At 32.6% G+C, this 14,112-nt stretch overlaps 1 protein-coding gene and 1 non-coding gene across 6 annotated transcripts in view; one reads left to right on the top strand and one right to left on the bottom strand.

The window, feature by feature from the left end:
- The window catches only part of LOC143067828 (papilin-like), a 124,618-nt gene that overhangs the window by 98,043 nt on the left and 12,463 nt on the right, over window positions 1-14,112 (bottom strand). For 4 of the 5 annotated variants that reach the window (XM_076241406.1, XM_076241400.1, XM_076241401.1 and 1 more), the window contains 5 exons: window positions 12,431-12,560; window positions 4,784-4,890; window positions 3,869-3,923; window positions 2,036-2,138; window positions 1,135-1,271 (listed from right to left, as the gene is read on the bottom strand). In XM_076241406.1, coding sequence (XP_076097521.1) covers window positions 1,135-1,271; window positions 2,036-2,138; window positions 3,869-3,923; window positions 4,784-4,890; window positions 12,431-12,481 — 453 coding nt within the window. In that variant the 5' untranslated portion in view covers window positions 12,482-12,560. Of the gene's footprint in view, window positions 1-1,134; window positions 1,272-2,035; window positions 2,139-3,868; window positions 3,924-4,783; window positions 4,891-12,430; window positions 12,577-14,112 lie in introns of those variants that run through there. The other variant, XM_076241398.1, reaches the window with a different exon arrangement.
- Trnat-ugu (transfer RNA threonine (anticodon UGU)) lies at window positions 5,433-5,505 on the top strand. Its single transcript has one exon. It is a non-coding gene; the product is annotated as a tRNA-Thr (tRNA).

Here is a 14,112-nt window from a genome sequence, read left to right as displayed (position 1 = left end):
TGGATGCTTACCCTACACCTCCAATTGACACACACACTTCTGGTTTCCTTATAATGAATGCTTACCCTACACTTCCCATTGACACACACATTTCTGGTCTCCTGATTATGGATGCTTACCCAACACTTCCCTTTGACACACACATTTCTTGTCTCCTGATTACAGATACTTACCCTACACTTCCCATTGACACACACATTTCTGGGCTCCTGATTATGGATACTTACCCTACACTTCCAATTGACACACACATTTCTGGTTCTCCTGATTATGGATGCTTACCCAACACTTCCTTTTGACACACACATTTCTTGTCTCCTGATTACAGATACTTACCCTACACTTCCCATTGACACACACATTTCTAGTCTCCTGATTATGGATACTTACCTTACATTTCCAATTGACTTATGGTTTCCTTATTATGAATGCTTTCTCGACACTTCCCATTGACACAAACACTTCTGGTTTACTTATTATGAATGCTTACCCTACATTTCCCATTGACACACACTTCTGGTTTACTTATTATGAATGCTTACCCTACACTTCCCATTGACACACACATTTCTAGTCTCCTTATTATGAATGCTTACCCTTCACTCCCCATTGACACACACATTTCTCATCTCCTGATTATGGATGCTTACCCTACACTTCCCATTGACACACATTTCTAGTCTCCTTATTATGAATGCTTACCCTTCACTCCCCATTGACACACACATTTCTCATCTCTTGATTATGGATGCTTACCCTTCACTCCCAATTGACACACACATTTCTGGGTTCCTGATTATTGATGCTTACCGGACACTCTCCATTGACACACACATTTCCAGTCTCCTGACTTTAGATGCTTACCCTACACTTCCCATTGACATACACGTTTCTGGTGTCCTGATAATTGATACTTACCCTTCACTCCCCATTGACACACACATTTCTCATCTCTTGATTATGGATGCTTACCCTTCACTCCCAATTGACACACACATTTCTGGGTTCCTGATTATTGATGCTTACCGGACACTCTCCATTGACACACACATTTCCAGTCTCCTGACTTTAGATGCTTACCCTACACTTCCCATTGACATACACGTTTCTGGTGTCCTGATAATTGATACTTACCCTACACTTCCCATTGACACACACATTTCTGGTCTCCTGATTACAAGGTGTTCCATCTATTACCTTGTCTGATAATTTGTGGAAGAAATATTCTTGTTCTGCTGTACAATATAACTGGCACTGAGTAGATTCATCCCCTACAACAGGTGTATTTTATCATGATGACCATTCTAAGACTATGATCATATCAATAACAATAAAGTATTGCCTACCTGACTAAACATTCAACATACTTAAAGAGAAAATAAACTGAAAACCCCATGGCTAAAAAATAAAAAGACAAACACATAAAACTAAAGACTGAGCATCAGGTGGGTACCCCATCACAAACGTAAGGTGATCTCAGGTCCTCTGGAAGTATCTTACATGTCAAACGTAAATCAACAGCATTTTTTTCAAAATTGCTACATGCTTAGCAACAAAGAAGTATACATCAATATGTTTTTGTATGATGGAAAGCATGCTAACCATAAATAACACTTAAGTGAAATGCAATAGGGGCAATGTATGAAATTTTGAAATTGAATTCTTCAGTTATCTTCATATTAAGTCTCAAAATCTGTACTATTTTCTCCAGACAAACAATTTGTCACCTTGAATCTAATAAACTACAAGAAAAAAATCAAGTCATGTTTACCAACACCTTAGATTATTTGCAGAAAGTGTTTGATATGTAATCAATTATCTAGGTAAACAAATATATTTATCTGCATATCCAATTATAAAAGATCACTTTGACCTGCATTTCAAGTTTTATTTACACTGAAATTAAATTTCACTTCCATGATATGGCTAAGACTATGTTAGACTCAAACGTTTAAAAAGCAACTGTGAAAAAGAGACAAATTTTGTTTTCATTTATACCAGAACTTAAAATTATTATATGTACAAATATATGTACCTCCATAATATGGCAGCCATTTGTAAGACTTTCCATCTAAAGGTATGGAGTTATACTCTGAGCACTGGGCTGCTCTGAAATCTCCTGATCCTTTTGGACAATCCTATAAGAAGAAAGATAACTCTATAAAAAATCAAACTATTACTATTTTCCTTAAAATCATAAACAAGAACATGGAACAGTATATAATCAAGTTTTATACTAAAACAAAACATTTCATAATTCAGTCTATTATTACTTCAGAACAAAAAAATGCATGTGCCTCAAGGGTTAAATATTGTCTGAAAGAATAAACTATTATGAAATCATATACATTTGGTGTTGAAGTAATACATAGTATTCTACAAAGTCTTTATTATTAATCTGTTATTTATTATGAAAATTAACTGAGAAAAAAGTTTTGACAAATTTCATTTTTTCTTCTTCATAAAAATGACAAATGTGCTAAGAATTAAGAAGTTAATGCAACTGGGGAATTTTGAGTGTAGGCATCAAACAAGCTGAGTTAATCCTGTTTGTCATTTTTGTGCCCCTAGTCAGAAACTTTCACAGGGGTGGCCTCTGGAAATTTCTCTGTTTAAAATTATTCACAACCTTTCTAGACTCAGAATTGCTATAGAACTTGACATATTGACCTGACACTTAAAGCTTGTCACTTTGTTGAAAGCAATCTAAAGTTCAGGTTGTTGTCTCTTTGACACATTCCCCATTTCCTTTCTCAAATTTATTCTAGATATCTTTAGTGTTTTTTGTTATCCTTGGTTTGCTGCCTTAACAATGTTTTCTGCATATCACATTTTATTCTTATTTGAAAACAAATCAAAATGTGTATGGTTGGTTTCTTTCTGTTTATGGAGCCATTTAACTGGTTGATTGTACAAAGAGACACTAATTCTACCATGTCTACCACTTGGCTTTTCTAAAGTAGGCCAAACATACTTTAATGAATATCTTAAACTTTCTACAAATCCTATGTTTCTTTCTGGCTGGTTTTTTCCTACAACTTCAACTCATGACTATTTATTATGTACATACTTAACAGGTACTGACTAAACACTATTATATCAATGTTTCTTTTGATGCACATGATATGTGATGTGTATTAATAAGCCTTTCAAGGTCAAATATTAATAAGCCTTTCAAGGTCAAATACTGATGTTTACACAGTATAACATTTGCTATATTATATTTAACAGTATGAAGTACCATTGACATTACACCTAGAACAGTTTGACAAAGTAACATCAAATTATGTAATATTTACTCAGTAACCTTTTATTTAAAATGAATACCAACAAATAGGTATCATATACCTTTTCAATTACAAATTTAACAACTAATATTTATACATCAAGGTACATTAAATTTTATGAAGTTTATATAAGGCCATGCCAATAATTTTCCAGTTCTAATTTCAAAAGTGGTCACATATTATAATTTATTCCTGGTTTTAAGTATATATTTTTCAATCATTTTGTTGTTTTCCAATTACTGATGTTTTTCAATTTTCTTTGCATTTTTTGCATATACCCCCAGCAACTTAATTCCAGTATATATCATTTCACACTTTAAAAGCTTTTCGTGTTCTGTGCATGACTGTTTTCTTGACTGCTGCCTTTTTTGTCTTCTTTCTATTGGCCAAGTTTTGTTTGTTCTTTCTGCACTCTTGGCAACCATGCTACAATGTGATTACTAAAACAGTTTCATCTTTTTGAAATAAAAGAAATGTTTTAATATCATTTCAAACCTTCACTCTGCCTATATTTATTGTATAATTGTACACCTGTACAATTGTATATGACATGTGTTATATCTAATTTATTAAATGTTCACCTTTGTGTTACATGTCCTATATTCTGTTTTCTTCCCTTGACAAGATTCAATTCTTCTGTAATCATAAAGAGCAAAATTATTATTTAAAATGACTCTAACAAACTTTCAGATCCAGAAAGAAAGAAAGAGACAAGAGAAATAGAGCAAAGCCTATTGACATGCTCTGCAGTCTGTAACTTGTTGCCTGTAACCACTAACCTGTAGCCCTCATCCTGCAACTTAGTGCATCAAGGCATTTTCTTTTAAATAGATGCTCTATTATATATATTAATATGTATACCTAAAGTTGTGTTCAGGTGTAATTAAATAATTGGGTCAACTTCATTTTTTACATGTTTTCAAGTGAGAAGTATCAATTATTTATTTTTTTAAAAACTCTCATTGTGTATTGTTTAATGTGACAGTACATATGTACAGATTTTTTTTCATATCACTCAGTCAGAAATGCCATTTTACAGACATAATATTGTCAAATACAATCTCTGGCCGATCCATGTCTTTTGTTGATAAATTGTTTTGATTTCTACTTCACTTCACTGATTAACTTAAAGTGTTAGAATGTCAAATGAAAAAGATTGAAAAAAAGATTCATGTATTTGATGATTACATCCATGTTATATTATTTATACATGTCAGCTATAATTGTTAACTCTGGTATAATTCAACAGGTTAGGAATGTATAAAAGTCATGTACTACATGTACATGATGTATTTTATCCCTATTCTGATTGCAATATTTACCTGGTACTAATATAAGATAAATTCAAAGAAAGACTGTATATGTCCAGATTACAAATTTTCAAATGACGAAATTGTAGATTCTTTTTATCTCAACAAGTTTTAGATATTTTAAGATATGTATATGTCTATATACAGAGGTACATGTACTACATGTAGTATATGTCTTCGACAAACCTTGTATCTATACAAGATCTATGTCTGGACTGTATTCCTCCTCCACAAGTTCGAGAGCATGCACCAAATCCACTCCACTCATTAAATCCACTAGACTGGCATAACACCTACGAAGAGAGAATTTAACACAAATATTTACATGATTATGATGATCAGTGCTCAATTTTTATGTTTGAGATTTTATCAATTAACAGGACTAGCTAGACACTAGAGGGTGGGGTGCCAACTCAGGATATAAAGGGGGTTCCAACTGTATGTCCCCATTCAAATGCATTTGATTGTCCAAAAGAAAGGGGGTTCCAACCACTGGAACTCCGCTCCTTCCCCCTTTTCTCAATCCGCCACTGCACTAGAAATTCTATCAATATGATAAATAATGGGCAATGGAAAAAAAGTCTCAATGTGTATGTAACGGGGTGTCATTTGGCTAACAAAACCAATCCAGTAAAAGTTGATAATTTTATTATTGGCATCAGACGTATTCAATATAATGAAATAAACGCCCTACAAAACATAATAAATACAATTATAATTATCTGCCAATATCTGTATTAAAATTATAAATATAACATTCAACATATATAAACGCATTTACGTAACACAATGCACAAGAAAACAAAGTATTTATATTTCTCATTTTAATACAGATGCCTCCATAGCTCAGTGGTTAGAGCACTGGTTTTGTAAACCAGGGGTCGTGAGTTCGATCCTCACTGGGGGCTCCAAATGTAACGGGGTGTCATTTGGCTAACAAAACCAATCCAGTAAAAGTTGATAATTTTATTATTGGCATCAGACGTATTCAATATAATGAAATAAACGCCCAAAATTATGGATTTTAGGCTCACTGACCACTCATACTTGTGCGTCAAGGATGTGCATTCACTGATATTTTCAACTATAACAACCACATGACTTTGGACAAATCTTCAATACAAAAGAACATCCAACCCCGTCAACTTTCAGCAGCGAACTAACTAGATAACTATCTACCCGTAAAACGAAAACAATAACCAAGCGTGCATGACTAGCGGGAAATCTACCCGGACTAAACTCATTTGCATAATAATGTAAAGGTAATTCACATTATATAAAGAGACCAGTTTCTATACAATAAATTCCAACACTTTAATTAAATGATTCAAACAATTTATTAAAAGATTTAACTGCTATCTTTTTATTATTTATTTTCTGACTTTTATTATTTTTATAGCAATGGTTTCACAATAAATTATTTTGATTTTTTTAGTATCTTTTATTTCATAAAATAAAACACATATATAAAAAGGAGAAGCTTTCCAATGCCAAATTCAGCAAAATGTAAACAAAGCGGTTCATTAAGACTTGCTTCTTTTTCTTCCATATTCTTTCATTACTGATAGAACATCGTCATTGAATACCGCCTTTATTGTATCTGCAGCAGCAGACTTTTACAAGGAGATCCTAGAAGAACTCATATTGCTAACATTAGATGCTCAAAAAGCTTTCGATAAACTACATCACGAAATCCTTTTTAACAAAATGTACCATGATGGAATTGTGGGAAATATGTGGTTACTACTAAGAAATATGTACAGGAATGTAACTGTAAAGGTCAAGTGGAATAACAGCATTTCAGATAAGTTTACGCAAGAAATAGGTGTAAGACAAGGTGCAAAGTTATCAACTGTACTATACAAACGCTATAACAACAACATCTTAGAAGCATTAGAACGATCTAATATCGGTGCACGAATAGGCAACATTAACGTTGTCGCTCCAACTTGTGCGGATGACATTGCCATACTTGCCAGCAAAGAGCATGAGGTTCAGGCTTTACTTGATATAGTCAACGATATGACAAACAAAGACTTCGTGGCAATCAATCCTGCAAAATCGGAAATTGTGCCGTTAACAAAAGTTCAACAACAGCTGAATGTTTATTTAGGAGACAAAAAAAATCGACGAAAAGAACGAGGTTAAACATCTGGGTCTTATTAGAACTATTAAGAACAAAGTGAATATAGAAGACCGATTAAAAGTGGCACGTCGTACTATATATGCTATGCTTGGTCCTGGACTGAGTGCCAGAAAAGGAATGTCACCAATCGTCTCGGCACGACTCTGGCAAACTTACGCCTTGCCAAGGAGCCTGTATGGTATTGAAGTCTTAAACTATACAAAGTCTGACACCACAAAATTGGAGAGACTGCAACTACAAATCTGCAGACAGATACAAGGACTGCCAAAAAGAGTTGCTAGTGCTGCCAACTATTGTCTACTTGGTATAGAACCAATACAGTCAACTGTGGACCGACTGCTACTCAATTTCTTTGGAGGCATTATTCAAGACAATACCAGCATAGAGTACAGAATTATAGAAAGACAACTTGTAATGTCAAAACAAACTGCAAATACGTTCATAAGTAGATTGGAAACTGCTCTATGAAAGTACAAACTGCCAAAAACTCAAGAACTGCTATTAGTCAAACCAACTAGAGAAAAATGGAAAACAACTGTCAAGTGTGCAATTCAAGATTATTGGGCAGAGAAATGGGGGATGGAAAAATTGGAAAAATCAACAATGAAGTACCTTGACATTAAAGCAAGGCCAATTGGACATGCTCACCAAATATGGAAATTCACTTCAAATAACACCTTAGAAGTAAAAAAAGCAGAAATAAAAGCAAAACTTATAACAAGGACTTATACACTCCAAGTAGATAGAGCCAAGTTTAGTAGAAATGTAGAGCAGGACATGTGCCAATTATGTAATTCAGCTACAGAAGATACAGAACATTTTATGCTGGAATGCAATGCACTGAAAACCGAAAGAGATAAACATTTAACAACACTTATATCATATGTGAAAAACAATATAGGCAACAAGATATTCAATAAAATTATGAATGAAGGACAAATTGTGCAGTTTATTCTGGACTCATCATCTGAAAAGATCAAGGAAATAGTTAACATCAAACATCAAAATATCAGAGACATTGAGAATATCACACGAACTTTATGCTATGGTCTACATACAAAACGAACAACCCTGTTGAACAAGAGTTAAATTTGACTAAATGAACTATATCAGTCTATCAAGCGAAAGTAGGAGTTTCTTGGTTTATGGTGTTACTGTACAGGTATAATTCTTTAAAAGTTTAAATGTACAACTGTAAATAATGTACATATTTAATTACTAACCTAAATCAGAGACATATAATACAATTAGGGTTTGTATATTGTTATAGTACTTTACAATACAGTTGTCACCTGAGAGAGAGAGCATCTACAAATGATTTAACCCAACTTAAGATTATTTTTACACATTCTGCATGAAACAGAAATTTAATACTACAACTTCACCCGAGACTTCACCATAAGGGCCGGCCTCTGATGTCTCACCTGTCGTAAGACCTTTCTCTATACTTTTAAAAACCAGACTTCACTTTACACTCTACCAGAGACATATATGGTTGACATACTCAGTTCAATCATTTTTAAAACAACAATTTCGATATAAAAAGAGACCGTAGCAATTAAGGGCAAATGATTGCAGGGGAAAGGAGCGAAGATGTTGCTTTCGGTTCCAACATTTCACTTTTCCTGGTCACGGAAAAGTGATCAAAAGTGAAATTATCCGAAAATGTAGCTGCCTCCCGATTGCAGACAATTGATAGACATTTCCAGTTTATATAAAGAACCTTTAAAATTTAATTGTTATAGTATAAAACCACTAAGATAATTATCTAGTATAGTGGGTTCGGCATATGTGGGAAGAGTATAATCTATGGGGTCATCTATAAATATTTGTTCCTGTCCATATAAAATTGCGGTTTTTAATTTTATCAAACGCAATCATAGGTTTGAACGTTGTTTTTAATTTAGACTTGTTTGTATGTTCCAGAGCTGTTACACTCTCAGGTTAGGGGAGATTTAAAGATCTTTAAAGGCTAAGTTAACCGTGAAACACCACCACATTTCAAGAACTATGTGCCTGTCCCAAAGTGCGATGCTTGTAGTCAAGGATCTGTTTCATGAGGGTCTCACTATACACAATCATGCTTGTAGTTCAGTGGTTGTCGTTTGTTCTTTGTTCAACCTGTCACGTTTTTTTTTTTTCTTTCCTTTTTTTTTTATAACCGACCGTACACGGTATGCATGGGGCTTTCTCATGACAAGTTGAAGGTCGTATGGTTGCCTCAGTATAACTGCTTACATCCACTTCATTTTAACTTTGCTGAATAAGTGTCTCATTGGCAATCATACCACATCTCCTTATTTATATATTTATATATATATTTAAACAAATCTTGTCTCCCACGTCCTGTGTTTCACCAGAGACTGTTATAGTAGTCTCGGGTTTCACCAATAGACATAACATGTAATGAAATGTCTGTTTTTGTTTAGGGTATTTTTATTTTTTTTAAATATGATATAGACCACGAAGGTGCAAAAGCAAACATTAAATGAAATAATCTTCAAGACTGGTGACATTTTTAATTTTCAGCAGGCACAAGCTTATTTCAATTTTTATTTTACGAAATATTTTTGTAAATCAATTTTACCACAATTCTTCTTAATTTGTGTTTAAAGGACTAGTTTCAATATTTTTCATAAATTTCTACTTTCAAATTTATTGGCAAGCCAAACTGCTATTAATTTAGGCCCATTTTGTCTGTCATTGCAAAACCAAATATTATATATCTTGTGACTGAATGTAATTTGTGGAAATGGCAGTGAAACGAAAATACCAGAATATTTTCCAAATTAACAGAAGTGCCTGCTTTAATGGTTAGGATTGATTTTTTTAGGAACTTCCTTTACTACGGAGATTCGCACAAACCTATAATATTAGTGAGGAACCATGAAAAGAATGTGAGAATAACGGCCATGTCAGACGACATATCCGATTTAAAATCATAACATACACCGAATGTATATTTTGGCATTTTATTTATAGTATCTGAAAAACTCGATTCACAAAAATCAAATGTAAACCAATAAATCATGAAATGAGACAAAGGTCAAAAGAAAGTTGACCACTGTACCATGAACTGTAGACAAGGTCATGTAACCTTGTGTGTTCATACAAACATTTAGTCTTAGCAATGGTGATATATTTACCGTCAAATACAGTTTTACTTTTACTCGTGATAACTGTTTAAAAATCATGTTAACAAAATCTTAAGCCCGATTTTTAAGTGGACATGGAACCTTGAAATCGAGGTCAAGTATAACAGACACATGTCTATTGGAAACTTCGGCCATGAAGCGTATATCAACTATGGATTATTCATCTGTTCTATCCACTGAAATGTGAAATTTTATACTAAAACCTACCACCGCTGCTTTATTAGTATTCTAACTTCTCGCTGTCGGCGACATTTATCACAGGCGAAACAAAAATACATATGAAACAATATCTGAAAAAGTCTAATCTTTGGCAATAAGGAAAAAAAAAAAAAAAAAATGTCTTTAGACCCGGTATTTTAATAGCACAAATCAAAGAACACACATTGAGGATCTAGAAATTGTTGTCTGTAATTCAAACAATTCTTAAATGTGGTAACAATGGCAATTTTAAAAATGGTACACAAAAATCCAGTTCTTCTCTGTTACCAAAGTGAATCAACTTTAAAAAGTTTCTAATGGGAATAGTATATCCTGCCATAGTTTATCAAATGCCAATTATTGATTTTAACATTTGCAATACAAAAAGTTTAGAAATATACTAAAATATAGTCAGATATGTCGGTAACATGAAAGAATCTTGAGTAACAGGACAACGGTATCAGGAAAGAGTTGGTAACAGAAAGGATTTTTTTCTGAAAAAAAAAATCCTTTATTTTATAGTTAAAGAAAAATACATCATTTCAGATTGGTCACAATTGGACGATAACAACACACAATGTCATTTATCCTTTGAAACTGTATATGCAAGATGAAAATTCTGCCGAAGTAATGAAAAATTCTAAAATTCACTCCTTTCTGTTACTATCTACTATACTAGAATTGCACATTGTTCTGTGTTGTTATCAAAAGCAAAAAACTATTTTTTCATTCAATAGGCTGTATATTATTTTGAAATTCATTTAATATGGTGATGATAACTTATATTAAATGAAATTGTTGGCATATAGTAGATTAACTTTTTGATTCATCAGTGAAATTGTCTTGAACATCCTTCCTATTACTGTTTATGGTTATGCTGTTACCTTTTATCAGGTAACATGACAGAACGTAACAGAAATGAATTACGCAGTACTTTTTGTTCATTTACTCGAACTGTGTAGAAGTTTACTTCCATCTTCATATCAATTTGATAAGATACTATAAAAACACATGTTCTGTTATAGTGCTGACAATGAAATATTCTCAGAAGGTACACATAAAGGCTTACGTAACAGGAGAGAACAACAAAATTATTTTCTCCAAATTCTGATCTTTGGGGAGTTTAGATTTTTCAAATTGGCTGCTATTCACCTAAACATATGGAGTCATACATTCAGGAAATGATGCTCTTCACGTTGCGTTACAAGAAATAAATTGTTGGTCTTTCAAACGTGTCAACAGGTGGAGAAAAAAAAACAGCGGTAACATGAGGGAAATTACCGCTGGGGACAACATTTAAAAGACCTTTAAAAATGCAAAATTTTCTTACATGCCTTTAGTTACAACAAAATCAGACCAGTAATGGAGAAGTTTTATATATAATCTATCAGATTTCTGTAAATCGGAAGACTGTTTACATATTCTTTGAATGATTTAATTTTCAGAATAGAACAGGGGACATGCTTTTTTGGGGGTTGACCATTTAAATTATTATATTTTATTAGAAGAAATATTAAAAAGAATGTTTAATTAAGTGCAGTTGGTGCATTATATACTCTAGTTAATACTAAAACTTAACATTTTCCAAAAAGATGCCTGAATAAAAAAATAATTGCTGGTGAAAGATGGGACATGGAAATTAGACTTTTTCAGATATTGTCTCATATGCAGTTTTTGTAATGTGATTTGCACAATTGAAAGACGCATTCACTTGACACTGGTGTACTTTTAAGAACATCTTTCAGACTAGGTATAAAACAGGATATTATAACTGACTCAGATTGTCGTCTGTATGCCAAAATACAACTCAATAAAAGTGCATGCTCTCTGTTTAAGGTCTTTGCGCCATATACGAGTTTTATTTCATGCAAAATGTAGTTAATAACACGATATTTCATACTTACAATAGAAAATTGCTAAGCATGTTTTTTAAGATAAAGGTTTAAAGAAAAAAATCCTTATTTTGAGATGATGTTATTTTCGAAAAAGAAGCGAACTGTACCATCATACACTCGACAATCAGGCTCTCATTTTTAAAAGCGCTTCTATTTATAGTGAATATACTCCGCGTAGTTTTGTGAGAAATCCAATTGGCAATACAACCCTGAATTGAATTATATCTTTTGTTTTAACTGCCGTCTTAAACCATATTTTTATGTATATGCATGCAGGCACACATTAAATAGTTGTATGTCCTTAATTTCGTAAAAAAAATAATAAAAAAAGCAAACAACATCAAAACAAAATAAAACAAAAAAGAAACAATTTATAATCGCTAATAACAACTGCAGTGATATATATATATATATATATATATATATATGAGTTTCTTACCTTATATTCTGTTACAGAAACAATTATATAAACCAGAAGGTGGATTCTCATTTTATCACACAGGATAATTTTTCACCGGTCATTGATGCGACTTTTTGGTCTCCGAAATTAATGTTTCCTATAACCAGTCCTGCATTAAAGAAAAATGACAGTTTTATTTCATTACATCCAATTAAAGATTCATAGGCAGGTGTCCATTTTAAATGTGCGATTCTCTTCCAGGCGAAATATATCTTTTATATTTTATGTAACCACAAAATTAATTGAAAATCGAACAGCAGAACATTTACTTTCGTAATTTTAAAAGATTATCAATAAGATAACAATGTATTTATATACAATGACCAGGTGATGTCGGGAAGAACCCCAAAAACTATTGTTGAACCGGTTAAACTGTCTGCAGTACAGACCAATATATCTTTTTTTGCGTCACATTGGGACGAGTCCAGAAACAATATTTATATCTATCAATAACATTAGTACCAGATAATAGCAATGGAAAATACACTTTAGTAAATACTAACAATACAGTTTAGTATAATGACATCCTTTTAGTCACAAGAATGGAACGTCTTCCCACTAATTCACACGATTTTCGGATCAGAGCAGGTTTTTTTCATTTGCAAATTGCCATTGGACTGACAAGATTTGCATGTCTTCATGACAGGATGACAAAAGAAGTTTCGTAATTGTCGATTTTAATAGGATAAAAAAGAAATCTCTGGTGACAATTTTGAGATTAATTGGATTTTCAGTTCAATTCTTACAAAGACACAAACATGCTTTATTGTTTTGATTATTGCATTGTCAGGTTGTAAAACGCCTTGAGGTGCGACAGTCGAACATGTAAAACGATGTTACTGTTGCTGAACTACAAATATCCATCTGTCGGTTTATTCAATAAAACAAAGAACCACGCTAGCTCAAATTAACATAGCTATTTTGGTATGAAACATTGCAATGAACACGTCGGTTAATTTGTTCTAAAAATATTTACTTTGATAGAAATCTTTAATTATTTAGTGTCCGTCAGTTCGGTGATATTTTAGTTTGAGGTTCAATACGAGTAATCGAAAGCCAGCCATATATCACTTTTACACACTTGATTATTGATGCGTTGATCTCAACGAGTCGGTGTTATGCAAGTGATGTCTGCCGTCTCAGTGACTCAAACGACGTTAGTGACGAGTACCATTATATTATGAATTGTGGATATCTTTTAAGTTTGATAGAAAGAATTTTTTACCTACATACTGTTGGTCAAACCCTAATATCTATAAATTTGTTTAATTCATGTAAATATTGTAATATTAGAAAAACTATGTAAATTTATCAAAGTTATAAATGTGAAAGTAAGTCCCCCAAGTTAATTTCATTGTTTTGTTCACACATGCTTGTAATAATTGTACCTTATAGTTACATTTATGTATGTTCTCTATAACTATGTAATTGTAGTTTTATGAGAAATAAAGTATTCGTATTCGTATTCGCCAGATATACTGCAAAGTTTGTCTTAATGAATGCTGTCGAACCCCGCCGACGAACTGAATTTCAAATTAAAAGATTGTTCAGTTAATCAAATGATGTTGATATTAGAATTTAGTGTAAACCAAATATAACATGTTTTCCACATATGAAGGCAGTGATATATATATAAATTAAAATAATTTACTACATGTAAT

The sequence above is a fragment of the Mytilus galloprovincialis genome, chromosome 3, assembly GCF_965363235.1.
Source record: "Mytilus galloprovincialis chromosome 3, xbMytGall1.hap1.1, whole genome shotgun sequence".
Taxonomy (NCBI): Eukaryota; Metazoa; Mollusca; class Bivalvia; order Mytilida; family Mytilidae; genus Mytilus; species Mytilus galloprovincialis.
The sequence above is the reverse complement of the archived record's forward strand: the minus strand, read 5'-3'. Positions and strand labels throughout refer to the sequence as shown.